Source organism: Eurytemora carolleeae, unplaced genomic scaffold (assembly GCF_000591075.1).
Source record: "Eurytemora carolleeae unplaced genomic scaffold, Eaff_2.0 scaffold47, whole genome shotgun sequence".
In the NCBI taxonomy this organism is placed as follows: Eukaryota; Metazoa; Arthropoda; class Copepoda; order Calanoida; family Temoridae; genus Eurytemora; species Eurytemora carolleeae.
In genome coordinates, this window is record NW_019396039.1 from 5,796 (window position 1) to 27,806 (window position 22,011).

General features: G+C 34.6%; 1 protein-coding gene across 2 annotated transcripts; it reads left to right on the forward strand.

Annotated features, from left to right (window-relative positions):
- The first annotated feature begins 1,009 nt into the window (after positions 1 to 1,009).
- LOC111699959 (uncharacterized) lies at positions 1,010 to 21,189 on the forward strand. 2 transcript variants are annotated; one of them, XM_023470763.1, is made up of 8 exons: positions 1,010 to 1,618; positions 3,025 to 3,136; positions 4,441 to 4,614; positions 6,808 to 6,965; positions 9,967 to 10,602; positions 14,390 to 14,468; positions 16,782 to 16,855; positions 17,406 to 21,189. In XM_023470763.1, exons 1-8 carry the CDS (start codon positions 1,607 to 1,609, stop codon positions 17,718 to 17,720), a joined length of 1,560 nt encoding a protein of 519 aa, XP_023326531.1. In that variant the 5' UTR covers positions 1,010 to 1,606; the 3' UTR covers positions 17,721 to 21,189. The 2 variants fall into 2 exon arrangements, with proteins under 2 accessions (XP_023326531.1, XP_023326538.1); XM_023470770.1 differs by having other exon boundaries at positions 16,782 to 16,860; positions 17,406 to 17,512.
- Positions 21,190 to 22,011: the final 822 nt, after the last annotated feature.

The following is a 22,011-nucleotide window of genomic DNA, read 5'->3' on the forward strand; positions in this document are numbered from 1 at the left end:
TAGACTGAAAAAACGCCCAGTAGTTTTAAGATATAAAATCCCATCTGATTCCAAAGCTTGCCTTGCAAAATGATATTAAACTAATTACTTTCCTGGATAAAAGCAAATAAAAATGATGAATTCAATATTCAATTAAAGAAAATTCATAACAAATCTGAAAAGTAGCAAACAAAGAATGATGCTTCAGCTCTTGAATTCAAAGATCCAAAGTTTTAAGGCAATTTTTGACTTTTGTCCACAAATTCAATTTAAAATTGTTTAACAGGCGAAAGTTTAATCTCTGTGATCCTAAAAAATAGTAAATTTTAAGAATGAAAAGAAAATCCTTAAACAAATATTAGAATTAGCCCAACCAGCTCTTAATCTTGATTAGTGTCATAGATATATTCAAGATGTACCTACATTATGCAATACATGTGTCATTATATCTTACATTAGTGTAGAATTATGCAATACATGTGTCATTATATCTTACATTAGTGTGAAATTATACAATAAATGTGTCATTATATCTTACATTAGTGTGAAATTATGCAATACATGTGTCATTATATCTTACATTAGTGTGACATTATGCAATACATGTGTCATTATATCTTACATTAGTGTGGTGACATTATGCAATACATGTGTCATTATATCTTACATTAGTAGGGTGACATTATGCAATACATGTGTCATTATATCTTACATTAGTAGGGTGACATTATGCAATACATGTGTCATTATGTCTTACATTAGTGTGACATTTTGCAATAAATAACATAAAAATGCTTTGAAAAATTTGTTTCTGTAGTTTCTTAGACTTTTTTACTTGATCTTAAAATTGTATTTTTCAAGAAATATTTTTGGTGAAACTTTCTTATTTTTCATAATTAAATATTCAGAACCTTTTTATCTATCTTCTCCCTTTAAACCCTCTACACCTACTCCACATTTACACCTTCAATCTTCATTCATATCTGCAACCCCTCCCTTTCCCTCCCCTACTACAAGCCTGCTTAAGCCTGTATTCCTGCTTGAGCAACACAGTGTCCAAGAGTGGATCAATGTTCCTCTGGTATTCTACCACTAGAGCTAGAACTCAGTTCTCCTAATCTCTCATCAGCTTCAAATAGTGAAAACAAATATTCCGCCATTGTTTAGTTTTTTTCTCTTCATGGAGAATGTATTGTTTATTGTGTATTATTGTGTGGTAATGTGAGTGTTGGAATGAGTGTGTGTGAAGGAGGATGAATGTGTATATGGAGGAGGGTAGAGGGAGGCTGCTAGGATAGCCAGGGCTGGAGTGTTCTCACCAACCCTGGAGGATCCTCACACTCAAAACTAGAGTTTACCACACCATCTCCAAGGGGGTGTGGCAGTAGGCGTGGCGACCTTACTCCCTCCCGCCTCCCTCATTAAGGAAACTGAGCTGAGTGAGTGAAGATAAAGTGAGGTTGTGTGATCAGGTTGGATCAGAGAAGGATCAGGAGAAGGATCGGAGTATGGTAGACCTGGAGCATCTCAAGGCCGAGATGAATGGTAGTGGTTAGGATAAAAGACTGGTATTACAAGCCGAGGAGCGGGGGCGGGACGTGCTGGACACGCCCACCCCCAATCAGCCATGTCTGGAGAGGTAGATCAATAAATTAGTGTCTCCCAGTAATTTGACATAAAGCGACAATCAAGCTTTCCAATCATACAGAATTTATTTTTCCATTTAATATCATTGTTAAGAAAGGTTTTAATACCTGGAGAAGGTTCGAGATGTTTTTAATTGTTAAAGAAAAGTGTCAAGTCAGGTTGTCATTTCTTGACAAGGTTTTTAATGTCAAAGTTATTATGTATGTCAAGTTTTATCCAAGTTTAGTGCTTTTAATGATTCTCGATAATATTAAGGTTGTCAAGGATGTCAAGGGTTTCAAGGTTGTTAAGGATGTCAAGGTTGTCAGGCTTAACAAGGTTATCAATGTTATAGAGCTTGTCTAAATTATACAGGTTGTCAAGGTTATCAAGGTTATCAAGGTTGTCAAGGTTTTTAATGTTGTAAAAGTTGTCAAGGTTGTCAAGGATGTCAAGGTTGTCAAGGTTTTTAATGTTGTAAAAGTTGTCAAGGTTGTCAAGGATGTCAAGGGTGTCAAGGTTTTTAATGTTGTAAAAGTTGTCAAGGTTGTTAAGGATTTCAAGGTTGTCAAGGTTATCTAGGTTGTCAAGATTGTCAAGGTTGTCAAGGTTTTCAATGTTGTCAAAGTTGTCAAGGTTGTCAAGGATGTGAAGGTTGTCAAGGTTGTTAGGGTTAACAAGGTTATCAAAGTCATAGAGCTTTTCTAAATAATACAGGTTGTCAAGGTTGTCAAGGTTTTTACATTTTGTCAAAGTTGTCAAGGTTTTCAAGTGTGTCAAGGTAGTCATTGGTTGTCAAGATTGTCAAGGATGTCAAGGTTATCAAGGTTATAAAGGTTGTCTAAATTGTCAAGGTTGTCAAGGTTGTCATAGTTGTCATGGTTGTCAAGGTTATAAAGGTTGTCTAAATTGTCAAGGTTGTCAAGGTTGTCATAGTTGTCATGGTTGTCAAGGTTGTCGGGTTTGTTAATATTATCCAGGTTGTCAAGGATGTCAAGGCAATAAAGATTGCCAAGGTTGTCAAGGTTATCAAGGTTATGAAAATTGTCACAATTGTTAAAGTTATCAGATAATTTGGTTTAAAACGTGTTTGCTGAGATTTTTACTTGATTTTAAACGGATTGGAGTATAATATGACAACGCGTAAACCACTGCTAAATAAACGGATTGATTAGTTGACAATATCAGAAATGATGAAGTGATTAAGCTTACTTTTTCTCTTTTTAAACATCTTTAACAGTTCTTGGAGTATAATATGACACGCGTAAACCACTGCTAAATAAACGGATTGATTAGTTGACAATATCAGAAATGATGAAGTGATTAAGCTTACTTTTTCTCTTTTTAAACATCTTTAACAGTTCTTGGAGTATAATATGACACCACGTAAACCACTGCTAATCAGTTTTAAATCTTCAGGATCGACGAGGAACTGGAAGCTCGGACAGGAGACCGGTTAAAGTCTGGAACGCGAAGAGAAATATAAAGAAGGCTCTTGTGGTTGGAACGTACGACGAGTTCCTTCGGAAAGGTAAGACGGAATGTTATTAAAGGGACTGTATGCGTAGTTTCATGTTTATCTGATAAATAATGTGGTGGATAATTGTCGTTTTTCTAGGCTTAAAAGTCATTTGTAGAGAAACAACCATTGTAAATAATAAGTTTTCAAAATAATAAACATAGATATTGAATTCATACTTGATAAAACGAAGCTTTTAAGGGTACCGTTGTAAATGTGTTATGTCATCTTTGCATGGATGGTCACTTAAAATTACGCTTACAGTCCCTTTAAAGGATTTACGGATATTAAAGTCAAAACGCTGGTTAATTCATAAAAATGGAAAAGGACAAGAGTTAAAACCATTGGATCGTAAAAGGACTAGGATGGATTTCAGGAAACGGGACGTTTAGACAAGAAACAAAACGTTTATTCATGAGTAAGAACGTTTATTCGGAAAACAAATCGTCTGGAACTTTTGTGCAAAACTTCTCAAGACGAATATTTTAGAGAAAATATTTTAGAGAACGGACTTTTTCGCAAAATTCGTCAAGACGGATATTCGGAGAAAGGACATTAAGGAGTAATTGGGATTAAAAAAATGGTACAACGAGTATTGGAACTCCAAAAATTAATAATTGTATACCTAGTAGAGAAGTGGGAAAGGAAGGAAGATTATTTCAAAAATTTTATTATTGGTTTAAAGACTACGAGACGACAAAAGAATTTTTTAACTTTAATCATTTATTTTAGTTCAGTGTTGTGGGCAAAAGCTCAAGCATACAAAAAACCGATATATCAGTAAACCTGTTTTAGTTCGTTATAGAAGTCTTTCTATTTTTGAATTACTCAAGATTGTTAAAAATATGTATATCCCAACGTTTTGTGTTACGCCGTTGTTTTATTTTTCCTTAATCTTAGCTATGGTCGAGTTTAGATAGACAATAAATAATTTTTGTCAGACTTAATGAAAATGGAACTCTCAGACGTACACCCAATTGAAGTGTGTCCTTCTGTCCTTTTTTCTGTCAGACATTTTAAAAAAATCACTTTTTATAAGAATATTCATCTGTTTTTACGTCTACTCTTTCCTTTCGTGTTTTGCAAACTCTGAATTTTCTAGCTCCGTAAAAACGTTTCTCTCCTATTCTCCTATCTAAAGACGCAAAAAGAATAGTTTCAAACCACACAACTCTTAGTTATGACACCAGAGCTGAAGAAATCTATTATTTATTAGTAAGGAAACTTGACTTTGAATAGAGGACGGTTGACGGGAGAAGAACTAAAGAAAATATAAATAATGGCAAAATAAATCTATTTCATCCTTAAATATTAAGGACGGGAAAAGCTGTGTCTTGGAGGAGGAGAATCCCTCCGGGTAGTCCTAGAGACTGATGGAACCCAGGTAGAAGATGCAGAATACTTCCATACTCTACCAGAGAACACAATCTTTATAGTTCTCCGAACCGGAGAAGCTTGGACTCCACCAGGAGAAGATATTGTATCTCAAGGTAAGAATCTAATGTGTTTAGGTTAGGTTAAGATAAACAGATATTCACTAAGTTTGCTGTTTTGTAAAAGGAATACAGGGGGGGGGAGGAGTTGTCTAGACAACATTTTTATTAAAATTGATTATTTTAATCTCCAGCCTGAGCTAGGATGGATTAGTTTCTAATGTTGACTTTTTACTGCAAAGTTTTGACTTCTGGATATTGAGAAGTCACGTTTAAATATGATGGATGTAAAGTTTTTATATCAAACTTTCATTTATCAGAACATCAATTCTCAATCCTTGTATTTGTACATAATATACATTATGTTTTGTATATCTCTATTATGTACATAATATACATTATGTTTTGTATATCCCTATTATGCACATAATATACATTATGTTTTGTATATCTCTATTATGTACATAATAAACATTATGTTTTGTATATCTCTACATAATATACATTATGTTTTGTATATCTCTATTATGCACATAATATACATTATATTTTGTATATCTCTTTTATGTATGAACTTTTATTTTTTATATACCTTATTCTTTGAATTTTTGTAAAAAAAAAATCATTTTCCTTCTAACTTTATGAACTTTTATTTTTTATATACCTTACTCTTTGAATTTTAAAGCTCAATTTTCTTTAACTCTAATAAATATATTTTTTTTCTATTTACTTTTAGAGTTCAGGTTTTTGCTCTATTTATTTATCTCTATAAAGTACAGGATCCAGAATATGAGTTTTCATGATTTCCAATTTCATAGAAAATGTTTTGGATCAAAGTTTACGTTTTATTCTTCTTCGTTCAGATTATATTTTACAAAAGATTTTAAATTTTTCTTTTCAATTTTCAAAAATAAATCCAATTTTTTAAAATTTTCAGATGATTACGGGGAGGAAGGGGATAAGCTTTTTTTTCTTGTTTAATTATCAAAGGAGCAAGATTTTTTTTTACAAATTTATCAATATTTTGAGTAAAAAAATAAACTTTTAATATTTCGTATTATTTTCTTGCATTTGTGGTTTAGCTGTATTTCTTTAAAGTTCAAAGATATATTTTCAGAAATTGTTCTAATTATATATATATCTTTCAGCAGATAAAGATTTAAGTTTTTCTACGTTGGGCTGAAAATGAAACACATGTTTTTAACTTTAAAGGGACTCTGCACGTAATTTCAAGTGATCCTCCACAAAAATTTCTATTCCAATATATATATATATACATATTGGTATGATCAATTCACAACGATACCCTTTAAACCTCTATCCAAGTAACATTGAGAAAGATATCGTCATTTTTCTCTTAAATAAGTGTTGAATTGTGTTTATTTACTCCGTTGTGTCTGAAGCATATATGCGCAAGTTACTTAATAAGGAAACAACAACTCAAAATAATCAACTTTTGGCCAGACAAATAGGGATATCTTATTCATCCTTGAGCAAACAAAAGTTTAACGGGTACCATAGTAAATCACACGTGCACTTTATAAACTGTGGGGCCCCTTGAATATAGGTTTACAATTCCTTTTAGATAATTGTTTCACGGAGATGAATTTTTACTACAATGTTTATTGGGCAAGAGGAAAAACGAATTTGATTTTTAAAATTATTCTTAAACCCAAAATGTTTTTAATCTTTGTGACAGAAACAATCTCAAGAACTGACAAGGGTCAACCCAGACCGAAATATATTTTCAATAAATGTGAAACTAACATCTATTTTGTTACTCTACAGTTTGGTCCATCATCCATCACCGAATTTTAAACCCAAAAATGTAATTTGATCAAATATCGGAACAATTCCTTTTTAGCACAGTTTTGTATAATTTACCTATTGTAGCTATATTTTCAAGGAAAATAAGAAAATATTATGTATACATGTAATGTATAGTGTTTATATTGTGTGATAAATAAACATAAATCTCTATATATATATATATTATATACCTACTGCTGCAGATATATTTAATATTACTTCTATTGTTGGATAATCAATGCTTTCTTAGACAACAACAGAAGTTACTTGCTAACAGAGTTTGATCTTTGTATCTCAGTCATTTTTCTAGCTTGAAATGTGTTTAATTCGTTAATTTCTCCATTATATTTGGTGAATCGAGAATGCCCCTCCTCAATTGAAAAGTCACTTGTTTTAAATATTTTCCTTTATAAATAAAATTTGTTTATTAATATATTTCAGTGGTATCTACTATACCAAAGATAGTGTGTGAGACCCTGGCAGCTCTAGGTTTGCAGGAGGAGATTCCATCCTGGAAGATCATGGATAACAAGGGGAAGATAACGGTGGTTCTTCATTGGGAGAAGGATCATCCACCTGGTCATCCACCAAACCTACAGGTAATATTACTCATCCATCATCCACCAAACCTACAGTAATACTACTCATTCATCATCCACCAAACCTAAGTAATATTACTCATTCATCATCCACCAAACCTACAATAAATATTACTCATTCATCATCCACCAAACCTACAGTAATATTACTTATTCATCATCCACCAAACCTACAGTAATATTTTTCATACATCATCCTCCAAACCTACAGTAATATTACTCATACATCATCCACCAAACATACAGTAATATTACTTATACATCATCCACCAAACTTACAGGTAATATTACTTATTCATCATCCACCAAACCTTTTAGTAATATTACTCATACATCATCCACCAAACCTACAGGTAATATTACCCATTCATCATTCACCCAACCAACAGTAATATTACTCATCCATCATCCACCAAACCTACAGTAAATATTACCCATTCATCATCCACCAAACCTACAGGTAATATTGCTCATCCATCATCCACCAAACATACAGTAATATTACTCATACATCATCCACCAAACCAACAGTAATTTTACTCATCCATTATCCACCCAACCAACAGTAATATTACTCATCCATCATCCACCAAACCTACAGTAATATTACTCATACATCATCCACCAAACCTAAGTAATATTACTCATTCATTATCCACCAAACCTACAGTAAATATTACTCGTTCATCATATACCAAACCTACAGTAATATTATTCATAAATCATCCACCAAACCTACAGTAATATTACTCATAATCATCCACCAAACCTACAGTAATATTGCTCAAAAATCATCCTCCAAACCTACAATAATAATACTCATCCATCATCCACCAAACCTACAGTAATATTACTCATTCATCATCCACCCAACCAACCAGTAATATTACTCATCCATCATCCACCAAACCTACAGTAATATTACTCATCCATCATCCACCAAACCTACAGTAATATTACTCATTCATCATCCACCAAACCTACAGTAATATTACTCATTCATCATCCACCAAACCAACCAGTAATATTACTCATCCATCATCAACCAAACCTCTTTTACATATTACTGTCATCCCACCTTTATTCATTTATATTCCACATTGCTCATTTTATTTCATCCATTTTTAGTCATCCACCATCTTAAAGGGACGATGGATGCAAATTTAAAGAAAGCATAATTTCAAGTGACACTCCATGCAAAGAGGGCAACGTCCGATTCACAACGGTACCATGGAAACCATTGACTGTTGATTGAGTAAAGAGAGCTTTTTGTTTATATATATCTTGAAAACCACCTGAATCCCTCTGAAACGCGGTGTACGCTGTGTACAGTTGATGCGCTACTTGTGTAACTTGACATTATCGAATCTTTTGCTTTTAATAACTATAGAGGAAATCATAAGAATCAGCACTTTGCAAGCCAGATAAACGACAAATATCAGCATTATTGAGCAGTTAAAGGTTTAAAATGTACCGTTGTAAAATGGGCATATAGCTTCTAAAAAATGGAGGGTCACTTGAATTTACAACAACCGACAGTCCTTTTAAAATTCATCCTCATTCTCCCATTTCTTTACTTAACCTCGTCCACCCATCCTGAGCCATGCTGCGGAGTAAGATATTGAGGAATATAAGTCCCCGGGGATTTTGACTCTATACAACCGTCCCCCTTACCTCAATGGCCCTCTATAAACCCCCTCCCCTCCAGGGCCTCAGTGCAAATCATCCACAGTTTGTGGGACGAGAAATATAAAATAAATTGTGTAATTCGTAGACAAGGAGAATAGGAACATATTTTATGGTTCCGGTATCCGGTATGTCGAGTCCAGAACCTAGAGCTGAATCTAAATCTAAACTTGAATATATCTGATAAGATCAAGAGACAAGCCTAGATCTTTACAAAAAGCTAAACCTTGATTATAATACCTAAATATATCTTTTATTCAAAATAAAAGGATATGTGATCCCAGTTCTAACTCTATTTCTAAACCAAGATCCAATTAAGATATGCAATTATTTCTGTACCAAGATCTAAGCCTAGATCTAAACCAAGATCTAAGCCTAGATCTAAACCAAGATCTAAGCCTAGATCTAAACCAAGATCTAAGCCCAGATCTAAACCAAGATCTAAGTCTAGATCTAAACCAAGATCTAAGCCTAGATGTAAACCAAGATCTAAGCCTAAATCTAAACCAAGATCTAAGCCTAGATCTTAACCAAGATCTAACCCTAGATATAAGCCAAGATCTAACCTTAGATCTAAACCAAGATCTAACTCTACATTAAACCAAGATCTAACCCTAGATCTAAACCAAGATCTAAGCCTAGATCTAAACCAATATCTAACCCTAGATCTAAACCAAGATCTAAGCCTAGATCTAAACCAATATCTAACCCTAGATCTAAACCAAGATCTTTTCCTAGATCTAAACCAAAATCTAACCTTAGATCTAAACCAAGATCTAACCCTAGATCTAAACCAAGATCTAACCCTAGCTCTAAACCAAGATCTAACCCTAGGTATGAAGCAAGATCTAAGCCTGGGTCTTAACCAAGATCTAAACCTAGATCTAAATCAAGTTCTAACCCAAGATCTGAACCAAAACCTAAACCAAGGTTTAAATCAAGATCTACCCTAGATCTTACTCTAGATCTGAACAAAGATCTAAACCAAGATCAAACCTAAGATTTAAACAAAGATCTATGCCTAGATGAATAAGCTATGGATCCAACAGTTAAAGTAGAAGAATAGACAGATAGTGTAGAAGTATTGAATACCAATCTTAATATATTGGGAAATGTAATCCCCCCCCCCCCATCCACCACCCAATCCAAACATAATATATATGACAATAATTCAGTTGTAAATTAGATAAAAACAAGGTGAGATGAAAATATCTCACTATTTATCTAAAGAAAGAAGAGTGCCAAGTTTTGGAGAAAACATGGTCAGAACCATGATATCATCAAGATCCAAGACTTATCCTAAATTTTGTTTCAGGTTGGGTTACCTAACTCCAGTCTGAGTAGAGGACCGTCAAGACAGTCCTCCACCACCTCAAACCTGGCAGGGAGCGGGGGTAGACTACTCGGAGTAAATCCTAGATCCAGATCTTCCGTTGCTTCAACTCCTTGCCTGAGCAGAGATAATTCTCGAAACTCGAGTTCAGATCCTAGGCATCTCCACCAGCAGCAGGGGCTGATGATGCAAAACAGTGGAGAGTCAGGATATAATATGCATTCTCTTATATCCAAGGAAGGGAAGAGAGAGAACGTGAGTAACGATGTCTACAAGAAGTGTGTCGGACAAACCCCTCAGGTGACTGTGATAAACGCGGATTCTGATCAAATGCCTCCTGGAACAGCTAAAACAAGTTCAGCAGGACACCTGCTAGGAGCCAGACCTATCATTCAAGGAGCTCCAACTCCCCGCCAACTCTCAAGGCAGGGCAGCTCACTTGAAAGCTCTGCATTGCATACGCACACTGTAGAATGTGCTGGAGGTGGAGCTAGGCTGCATCAGCCGACCACTAATCACAGTCGAGGCTCCCCTACTTCCAACGAATGTGATTTCCACTGCTGTTCTCTGCACGCGGGTCATTCTACGCACAAAAATGCCGCAACTTCGCCAATACAGGTGAGATTACAAATGAGATTGAAGAACTAACTTACCTAACTTACATAGTTCAACTAATTCTCTTTTATTCATAAATTTCCATCTCATGCAATAGACTTTCTACTTTAATTTCTTAAACTTCAAAATTTCTACACAATTTTCCCTAGATTTCAAATGAGAACCTAGAAAACTAGAAAACGAAACGCTTAATCATTTCTCTCTCTCACACTAGATCTTTTCTTCTCTCTTCCAGTCCAAGGCTATGCTATGGATCGGTCGAAGAGTTACTGATTTTCAAATAACTTTTTGTCCTTCTATCTTTCATAAGAAGTTAAAAATATACCCATCCCTTCAGGGTTATTATTGATATACCAGAGTATCCTGTATCCAGGGTTAGTATTGGTATAGCGGAGTAGGATTAGTTTACTGTATTCAGGGTAAGAATTAATATACCGGAGCAGGTTTAGTTTACTGTATTCAGGGTATGAATTAATATACCGGAGCAGGTTTAGTTTACTGTATCCAGGGTTAGTATTGATAAACCGGAGTATTTATATACCTGAGTAGGTTTAGTATCCAGGATTAGTATTGATATACCGGAGTATTTATATACCGGAGTAGGTTTAGTTTACTGTATCCAGGGTTGGTATTGATATACCGGAGTAGGTTTAGTTTACTGTATCCAGGGTTAGTAATGATATATATACCGGAGTAGGTTTACTGCTATCACCAATATTGAAGATGGAAGTAGACATTACACTGCGTCGAATATAGAAAACTATTGGTAAAAGGTTTAGTTCCAAGCAGTTAGAAGCAGTTAGGATGGTCAGAATTCTTTTCTTAGATCTAGTTGATTATTCCTAACTATAGTTTAAAGAGAAAACTTTCCTGTTACCGGGACCTATCTTTCCACACTCACATCTATTAAATAGAATGTTTCACACTCTGCAGATTACAGACCAATTACAGAACATGTTGCCTTACTCCATGGTGGAATTGTCTTCTATAGATGTGTCAGTAGGAGCCAGAGTGAGGTTAAGATTAGGATCTGCAAAGTTAAGAGTATTACATCTTAAATATCGAAGTTTTTGTAATATGTTTGAGTAGTGAGTAAGTGTTTTATAAGTCTCTAAGATGATGACAGAACAGCATGAAAAATGCTTTATGTAAATTACACAAATAGACCTAGGTTGGGTTTTATTTTTTTTAATCCTTCTAAATACCGGTTTTTTTTTAAATTTTCTTGGGTCTATTGCGACAAATTTGCAACAGGCCAACGAGGGAGGGAACCTCCGGACGCCATGAACCTCCACTGTGCAGACACAAGCCTCTCAGATTCGCTAAACAGACCTAGCCTCAGCTATGCAGTAATGAGCATGCGCAATACATCAAAATGTGCCTGTGTAATACAGGAGTCTTTAAATAACCTTGCGTTTATCAATTATCATAAATAGTGCCCAATTATGATTAATAAAGTGGTATATAAAACTTTAAACATTTTTTACATGAAAAGGAAAATATTTAGAGAAAAAATTTGAATTGAATTTCATTTAATCTTTTATAATCTTTGATTTTAGCGATACCGTTTTTGTAGTTCAAATTAAATCTAGAAAATTTGTATCATTTATTTAAATCTTAACATTTTCAAAAAAAAATGTATTGTATAATCAAAGATTACAACAAAACAAACTTAATTTACTCCAGAAATATTTCTCCAAATATCTCCCTTTCTGCTTAAGAAATGTTTAAAGTTTTAGTATAAATCTTATAAACCACTTTATGAGTTCATATATGTTTCTAATCATGACAATCAATCAACAACTCTAATCTTTAGTAAAATTACTTTGCCACTAGGTCAAAACAAAGCTGTTCTGTTTGATGGAGGCTCGTTAACTGCATGGCGGAGGCACGGTTTGCATAGTGGAGGCTCGGTCTATCTGGAAAATCTGGGAGGCTCATGTCATCCGGGGGTTCCCTCCCTCGACCAACTAATAAATCATGTTTCATATTTTATAGATCTTAGCTCTGGATCAAATAACAGGAGGGTGCGATTCTGATTATTGTGATTTTTATCCTTAATCGTAAAGAAAATATTGGAAACTAGAGCGTGCCAAAATCTTACATGCTTCGTAAAACCATTTCCGGTGTTGTATACTCCAGGATAGATCGGAGCATGATATTTGAGATGTATGTATAATGGTTACAGGACTCGCAAAATAATATTATCATTATTCCGGACAAACAAAGTTCGGAAGTTTTTTTTCTTTACAGAAGCAAGATAAACAATTATCCGGAGAAGGTTTACTCCTATTAGATAAACATTATACCCGGAGTAGGTTTACCGTGTATTGGAGTAAGACAAACAATATACCCGGAGTAGGTTTACCATGTTTTGGAGTAAGATAAACAATATGCCTGGAGTAGGTTTACCGTGTATTGGAGTAAGACAAACAATATACCCGGAGTAGGTTTACCATGTATTGGAGTAAGATAAACAATATGCCCGGAGTAGGTTTACCGTGTATTGGAGTAAGACAAACAATATACCCGGAGTAGGTTTACCATGTATTGGAGTAAGACAAACAATATGCCCGGAGTAGGTTTACCGTGTATTGGAGTAAGACAAACAATATGCCCGGAGTAGGTTTACCGTGTATTGGAGTAAGATAAACATTATACCCGGAGTAGGTTTACCATGTATTGGAGTTAGACAAACAATATGCCCGGAGTAGGTTTACCGTGTATTGGAGTAAGATAAACATTATACCCAGAGTATGTTTACCGTGTATTGAAGTAAGATAAACAATATGCCGGAGTAGGTTTACCGTGTATTGAAGTAAGATAAACAATATGCCCGGAGTAGGTTTACTGTGTAGTGGAGTAAGATAAACAATATGCCCGGAGTAAGTTAAAGGTGTATTGGAGTAAGATAAACAATATGCCCGGAGTAGGTTTACCGTGTATTGGAATAAGACAAACAATATGCCCGGAGTAGGTTTACCGTGTATTGGAATAGGATAAACAGTATATCGTGAGTAGGTAAACTCTACATAGGAGTAAGATAAACAATATTCCCTGAGCAGGTTTACTCTGGTCTGGAGTAAAATAAACAATATACCCGGAGTTGGTTTACTCTGGTCTTGAGTAAAATAAACAACATACCCGGAGTTGGTTTACTCTGGTCTGGAGTAAGATGAACAATATACCCGGAGTAGGTTTACTCTGTTCAGAAGTAAAATAAACAATATACACGGAGTTGGTTTACTCTGGTCTGGAGTGAAATAAACAATATACGCGTAGTTGGTTTACTCTGGTCTGAAGTAAGATAAACAATATAACCTGAGTTGGTTTACTCTGGTCTGGAGTAAGATAAACAATATACCCAGAGTAGGTTTACTCTAGTCTGGAGAAAGATAAACAATATACCCAGAGTTGGTTTACTCTGGTCTGGAGTAAGATAAACAATGTACTAGGAGTAGTTTTACTCTATGTCTCAAGTACCTGAATATATCTTCATTAGTCATAATATATCAGAAAGCATTCAAGGTTTTCTTTATTTAATCTCAATACTTGGGAAGCTTTCTATGGAACCTAAAACATTGTTTAAATATTACCGTACAATTATAACAATTTATGTCCCGGGTTCGAAACTGCAGGCTCTCTGGCTAAACAACATATTTATTTCAATCATTATGACGTAAAGAGCCGTGACTGGGAATATAAACATATTGCTTTGATTTTGAACATTGAAGCTGCCTGTTTGATATGATGAGCTGACTTGAATATTAACCTCAGTGTTGTTGTTTAGGCGGAGGATGGTAGACGAACATTACCAAAAGGTGCTCATGTCAGATTCGATGTTGAAACCAGAGGATCTCATACTAAATGTAATTTTGCCACGGATCAAACTTTAGTTTTTTAATAACTTTACAGAGTCCTCAACTAAAAACCATCTAGGTTTTTTTTAAATCCAGGTGCACCCTGTTATATAGTCTATATATCCTTGTACACCCTGTAGTATATTCTATATATCCTGGTACACCCTGAAGTATACTCTATATATCCTGGTACACCCTGTAGTATATTCTATATATCCTGGTACACCCTGAAGTATACTATATATATCCTGGTACACCATGTAGTATACTCTATAGATCCTGGTAAACCCTGAAGTATACTCTATATATCCTGGTACACCCTGTAGTATACTCTATATATCCTGGTACACCCTGTAGTATAATCTATATACTGTTACACCCTGTAGTTATACGCTATTTATCATGATACACCCTGTAGAATACTCTATATATCCTGGTACACCCTGAAGTATATTCTATATATCCTGGTACACCCTGTAGTAAACTCTATATATCCTGGTACATCCTGTAGTATATTCTATATATCCTGGTACACCCTGTAGTATACTCTATATATCCTGGTACACCATGTAGTATACTCTATATATCCTGGTACACCCTGTAGTATACTCTATATATCCTGGTACACCCGGAAGTATACTCATATATCCTGGTACACCCTGTAGTATACTCTATATATCCTGGTACACCCTGAAGTATACTCTATATATCCTGGTACACCATGTAGTATACTCTATATATCCTGGTACACCCTGAAGTATACTATATATACTGGTACACCCTGTAGTATATTCTATATATCCTGGTACACCCTGTAGTATACTCTATATATCCTGGTACACCCTGAAGTATACTCTATATATCCTGGTACACCCTGTAGTATACTATATATACTGGTACACCCTGAAGTATACTCTATAAATCCTGGTACACCCTGAAGTATACTCATATATCCTGGTACACCCTGAAGTATATTTTATATATCCTGGTACACCCTGAAGTAAACTGTATATATCCTGGTACACCCTGTAGTATACTCTATATATCCTGGTAAACCCTGTAGTATACTCTATATACTGGTACACCCTGTAGCATACTCTATATTCTATACACCCTGTAGTATACGCTATATATATCATGATATACCCTGAAGTATACTCTATATTTCCTGGTACACCCTGTATTATACTTTATATATCCTTATACACCCTGTAGCATACTCCATATATCATGATACACCCTGCAGTATAAATCTTGTTTCTTGAGAACCTAGAGAATCCTATTATTTTTTACCAAAGGAAAACATGGTAATTGTCCGCACTATCTATCTATCTTGTATCCTCTATCTATCTATCTTTCTATCAATCTTTCTTTCTATCTTTCTATCTATCTATTCCATTGTCTACAGTTCTATCTATCTATCTATTAATCAATTTAGATTATTAGCAATATGTATATGTACTTTCAATGTAAAAAAGCATCATGTTTTCTTTTCCTGTTTTCCAAGTTCCAGGGGCGTACGAGGGAGGGGCCTTTGTGCACGGCCCCCACGCGTGCCTCCCCTGGGAGGGGGGCTCATTTAATATTACAATTGCAGACTTTTTGAAAAATAACCTTGGATTCTTGATTTTAAAGACAGTACTTTTAAAGCTTTTCATTATCTTTTTTTAATCATTTTGTAAATTTCTTTTTCATTTCTTCAAAGTTCACAAACCTATAAAGAAGTTTAACTAATATAGAATCAATTGAGAGGTTTAAAGTGAATGCAGACATAATTTCAATTCTGATTCACAACAATACCCTGCTAACCTTTGTCTGATCAAGTATTACATCAAATATCCATGTTTTACATTTTGAAAACTGATATAATAATTAATCCTATGAAAATATAGAAACCTTTAAGAAACGTTTCTATTTTTCACCCCTTGAAGCTTACACCGCAGTATTTAGAGGGATTGTCTGATGAGTCCACTTAAGAAAATTACATAAATAATTTATTAACACTTGTAATATGTAATACATGAAAAACTTTGGAGAAAAAAATCATTTCATCCTCCGCTATTTTGATCCACAAAAATCCTTACAAAACTAACATGAATATATTTATGTTACTTCGCCCCCAGGGTTTAAAAGTGAACACTCCTTTAAGTATTATGATACTGTCAACTAAATATTGACTATCTCAACCGGGGAAACACTTTTTACTGGATAAAACATCATTTTAGAACGCCTCGAGGGCAGTGCAAACTATTTAATGGAAATTCCGTTGGAAGTTATTTACACCAAAAGCTTGTCGCTTGATCCGTGGCAAAATGGCTCCAGGTGATGCAATCATACAGATGGATGAGACGGAGAATGGAGGAGAAAGTTCAGATTCTGACGGAGATGGAGGAGAGGTGAGGTATATTTTAATTCATGATCATAATCAGTCAATCTCCAATTTCTAGAAACATTCATTATTTCAGGAAATTTTTAAATTTTAGAAAAAAGAAATGATTCATATTCTAAAAGTGATACTTTTGATAATGACCGTCTGATAATGACCGTCTGATAAGGATCGTCTGATAATGACCGTCTGATAATGACCGTCTGATAATGATCGTCTGCAAAATACTTTACGTCACGTGATAAGGTTGACTTACTCGTTTATAACTTGATGCTCCGTGACTATAAAATACCTAAACCTTTAATATATATATAAATATAGTAATAGCTTGGGGACCCAGCTTTTCCTGACAATATAAACGTTCCCTTCTGAAGTCAACCCATTCAACTAAGAAGTTTCAAAGTAAACTTATAAAGTTTCTCGTGGTTCTACCGATTTCTTTATTCAAAATTGGAGGCAAATAGGTCAAGGGGTTCCTGAGTTATGATTGGACATACAAACAAAGAAACAGAGATTACTACTTATGTATAAATAGGGTTCTTGATATCGTTGTGTTGCAGGGTGAGGAGGGAGTGACAACCACCAAATTTCTTCTCCTGGTTGATCAACTGTCTATAGATCAGAAGCATCATCTCTCAATCAAGGATATTGGAATCATCCTGGAAAGGTTGAGCAGTAAAATTCTGGATGTAGAGAGGTTGGATAGGGATAAGGAGGATACGGATATATTCAACTGGACTATTAAAGCAACCATTCGTGGTGATGTGATGCGAGAGTTAGGAGTTATTTATAACTCTAATTACTATTCAATCAGCGAGCATCCTGCATACCTACCAGACCCGGCTTCTCCAGAAACAGAAGAAATTGGTGAATAAATCTAACCCTGTCTCAAGACGCAAGAACGCGTCCTATTCGTTTACTCACGATACTTATGAGGAGTTAAAAACTTTGAACCACTGCCTCCTTTAAAGATATGAAAAAATCTAGTAAATTAGTTGATTTTAGGACATCTCAAAAATAATGTAAGGTTGCATCAACGTTTGAAATAGATTAAAAATAGTGTACTGTGTACATTGCAGTTTAATTACACGGTGCACTGCATGCACAGAATAACAGTACTGTTCTGTGCAATGTACACTGTGCACTGCGGAGAATAGCAGTTTTGCGCTGTGCAGAGCATATTACTTTTGTGAAGTGGATGTTGCACAGAATTACTGCACTGGGCAACAAACATCATAACTGTACTGTGCACTGTGCATCATAACTGTACTTTGCGGCATAACTGTACCATGCAGCATAACTGTACTTTGCACTGTGCATCATAACTTTACTATGCAGCATAACTGTACTGTGCACTGTGCTACATATCTGTCCTCTGCACTGTGCAGCATAACTATACTGTGCACTGTGCAGCATAGCTGTACTGTGCACTGTGTTACATGACTGTACTGTACACTGAGCAGCATAACTATACTGTGCACTGTGTTACATAACTGTTCTGTGCACTGTGCAGCATAACTATACTGTGCACTGTGCAGCATGACTGTACTGTGCACTGTGTTACATAACCTTTCTGTGCACTGTGCAGCATAACTATACTGTGCACTGTACAGCATAACTGTACTGTGCACTGTGTTACATAACTGTACTGTGCACTGTGCAGCATAACTATATTGTGCACTGTGTAGCATAGCTGTACTGTGCACTGTGCAGCATAACTATACTGTGCACTGTGCAGCATAACTGTACTGTGCACTGTATTACATAACTGTACTGTGCACTGTGCAGCATAACTATATTTTGCACTGTGTAGCATAGCTGTACTGTGCACTGTGCAGCATAACTATACTGTGCACTGTACAGCATAACTGTACTGTGCACTGTGTTACATAACTGTACTGTGCACTGTGCAGCATAACTGTACTGTGCACTGTGCAGCATAGCTGTACTGTGCACTGTGCAGCATAACTATACTGTGCACTGTGCAGCATAACTGTACTGTAAAACAGAAACCAAGAAGTTTAACCATCTTATACCTTCAAGAGTTATTTAAAAGTTTTAAGCTCTATAAATTGTTGTCTGAGCAGAACAAAATCATGCATCTACTCAAGTACAGCTGACGTTGAAATCCCTAAATTTAAAGTGTCATCTTTCACGTGTTTGACTGAAAGTACCGCAATATATGTTAATGTCCCCATCTCATGTTATACCCTCAGTAGAGGGTAAAGTACGGGTAGCAGAATATGCTGAGCATGTGCCAAACCAATCTCTAGGTATTCAAGTAGTTCTTCGAGAAATATGTCCGAGTCCGTATCTGCCTCTACAGGTGATATGTTGGCTCGGGAGAAAATATCTTTCTCCTATTTATTGTGAGATTATACTTAGACCTATGTTTCTCTATGGAATCGTATTCTAAGGTATCCGCTAAAGCAGGAGAGAGAAAATTAAATATACACACAAACATTTTTTGTCAAAATCCCGTCAATAACAAGATTCTTTAATATTCAAATTATTTGTAAACCAGTTTTCCTGATGCTGCATTTTCTGGTCGCATTTAATTCATATCAATTTAGAACATTCAGTCACAGAGTAATTAAATTGAGAAATGTTTTTGTGTGAAGATTGTTGTTCGAAAATTTCAAAATTGTATATTTTGGACACATCTTCCAAGGTGTTGAAGGCTGGTATTTGATTTTAATAGCCGCCATTTTGATTTACATATTTCAACAGAAATTGCGGGAAATGGAAAAGAAAACTGGCGGCTGATTAAGTAAAACTCTGGTGTTCAACTTGATTTATTTGCTCCTGATGGGGAGAATGCCGCGGAAGAGTGCCACAATTGCTACGAATTTGGTCGTAATTTCAACAGTTTTAAAGAAAAGGTTACTTTGTAAACAGGATTGTCTTTTTTTAATTCTCAATTTCTTAAACACAATTTGGTATTAATTCATTAACAAATTCCTAAGTTGTAAACTTTTCAGTTGCTCATTTCTTTATATGAATAATTAGCATAAGTATATTGGTATATTTAAGGCATAATAATAATCATTTTTTGATTCTAGAAAATATGACTAGTTTTTACATTTTACAAATTATACGCAGTTTTCACTTTTTGAAAATATTTGTTGTGATGCCCCTCCCCTCCCCTTTACTTGCTCAAAATATGAGTGTTAACTATCAGTTTAAACTGAAACCGAGCAAGCTGTATATATTAATAAAAAAATCAATAATAGCGAATAAACACATCGCAGCTTTGGTCTTGAAAAATGTGCACAATAAACCGCTCAGGCGTTCTTTTATACTTGCAACAGGATAGAAGAAATTACAAAATATACGAAATGTTGTTTTTAATAAATTCTACGACAGTTTGAATAATTGGTTGCTGACACTGATATATTTTTTAACAAATGTTTAATGATGCAAAAAAAAGCCTTTTAAATAAAGGATCTTTTATATAGTAAAATATTTATTTTTATGTTTTGTTTCAAGATTTTATTCTAGTCAAATTATATTATAATGATTTATTTAAAATATCTGTTGGAACCCTTCTCAATCATTGAATTCTAATATTTATTGATTTAAAGTATGTGTACAATTCACTGTACACTGTACGGATCTCTGTATGTGTACAATTCCCTGTAGACTGTACGGATATCTGTATGTCAATTCACTGTACACTGTAAGAATCTCTGTATTTGTATAATTCATTTTACACTGTACAGATATCTGTATGCTTTTCACTGTACGGCAAAGTGGGCAAAAAACATCAAATTCACGACAATGTACAGCTCATTTTCACCGCTCAGAAAGTTGATTGTACAGATCACTTTGCTTTATAACCCACTTTACATTTTCAAGTCAGTGTACAGTTTATTATGAATTCTGTGTAGTAGTTTGTCCACTTTGCAGCTCACTGTGCGCTGAACAGCTGAATTTACACTGTACAGAAGACTACACACTGCAAAGTAAACTGTACACTGTATAGTTCTCCATGCAGTGTAAACTGTACATTGTATTGTCTGCTGCAGTGTATAGTGCAGTGTACAGTATACTGCAGAGTGTACTGTAAAGCATACTGTACAGTACATAGAGAATCCGTTAACCGAAAGTCAAATGACTTTAAAGATTCCAAATTTTTTTAAATGATGATTTGATGAAACCAATGAATGGGAAGTGGAACCTCAAAGGTTTGGTTCCTTATCTCCGGTTCTCTGAACCCTGTCTCGGAAAACTTCTGAAGAGTTTTGTATCTGAACCTTGATAAAGATCTGAGAGAGGGAACCTTTACCTGGTTTTATCTATAAATAAAGTTTGTTCTTTGGTGCTAATATAATTATCATTTACTTTGCAGCTCTTGCAGTGGGAGAGAAAACATCAAAGAGTTAGGGGAAGATTCAAAATAAGAAAAAAGGGGGATTTTTTTTAAAGGTTTGATCACTCAAGAAAAAATACTTTTTATTTTCAACGTAAAATTAACAAAAGTAAATTTTTTAAAAGTATTTTTTAACATTTACATGTTTCATAATATAAGGAAGAAGAATGACGAGATTTGTTATGATAATTGTTAAAACAACGAAGAAAAAAGATATGTGGAGTTATTATTGAAATATTGAAATGAGATCTCGAAAAGAGTCGAGAATGACAAGACAACTTTCAGAATAAAATCGTATAAATCAAAATTAATTGGATTACGTTATAAAATGAAATTAGGAGAAAGAGAAAAAGGATGAAAAGTATAAAAGATGAGAATGAGAAATTGAAGGTTAGAGATAAAGAGACAAGTTGGGGAAAAAAAGAGAAAATTATGAAGACCTGGAGAAAAATAGGACAGAAAGGAGAAAAGAAGGATAAAACTGTTATGATTTAGAGAAAATGAGGAGACGAACGAAAAAGTCAGGATGGTTTAGAGGAAGTTAGGATTAGATCGAATAAGATTGAGAATAATTTTTTATGTTCATTAGTAAATTAAGAACTAATTAACAACTGAAATAAAATAGAGAATATTCTAATATCATTAAACATATTTGATTGAAACTATTGCAAAATGATTGAGAATATTCGGATAGGATTGAGAATATTCGGATATGATTGAGAATATTCGGATAGGATTGAGAATATTCGGATATGATTGAGAATATTCGGATAGGATTGAAAATATTCGGATAT

Coding starts and splice junctions, on each gene's coding strand:
- LOC111699959 (XM_023470763.1), top strand. Junction 6,966..9,966: donor GTCATCCACCAAACCTACAG/GTAATATTACTC, acceptor ATTTTGTTTCAG/GTTGGGTTACCTAACTCCAG. Junction 10,603..14,389: donor CCGCAACTTCGCCAATACAG/GTGAGATTACAA, acceptor GTTGTTGTTTAG/GCGGAGGATGGTAGACGAAC.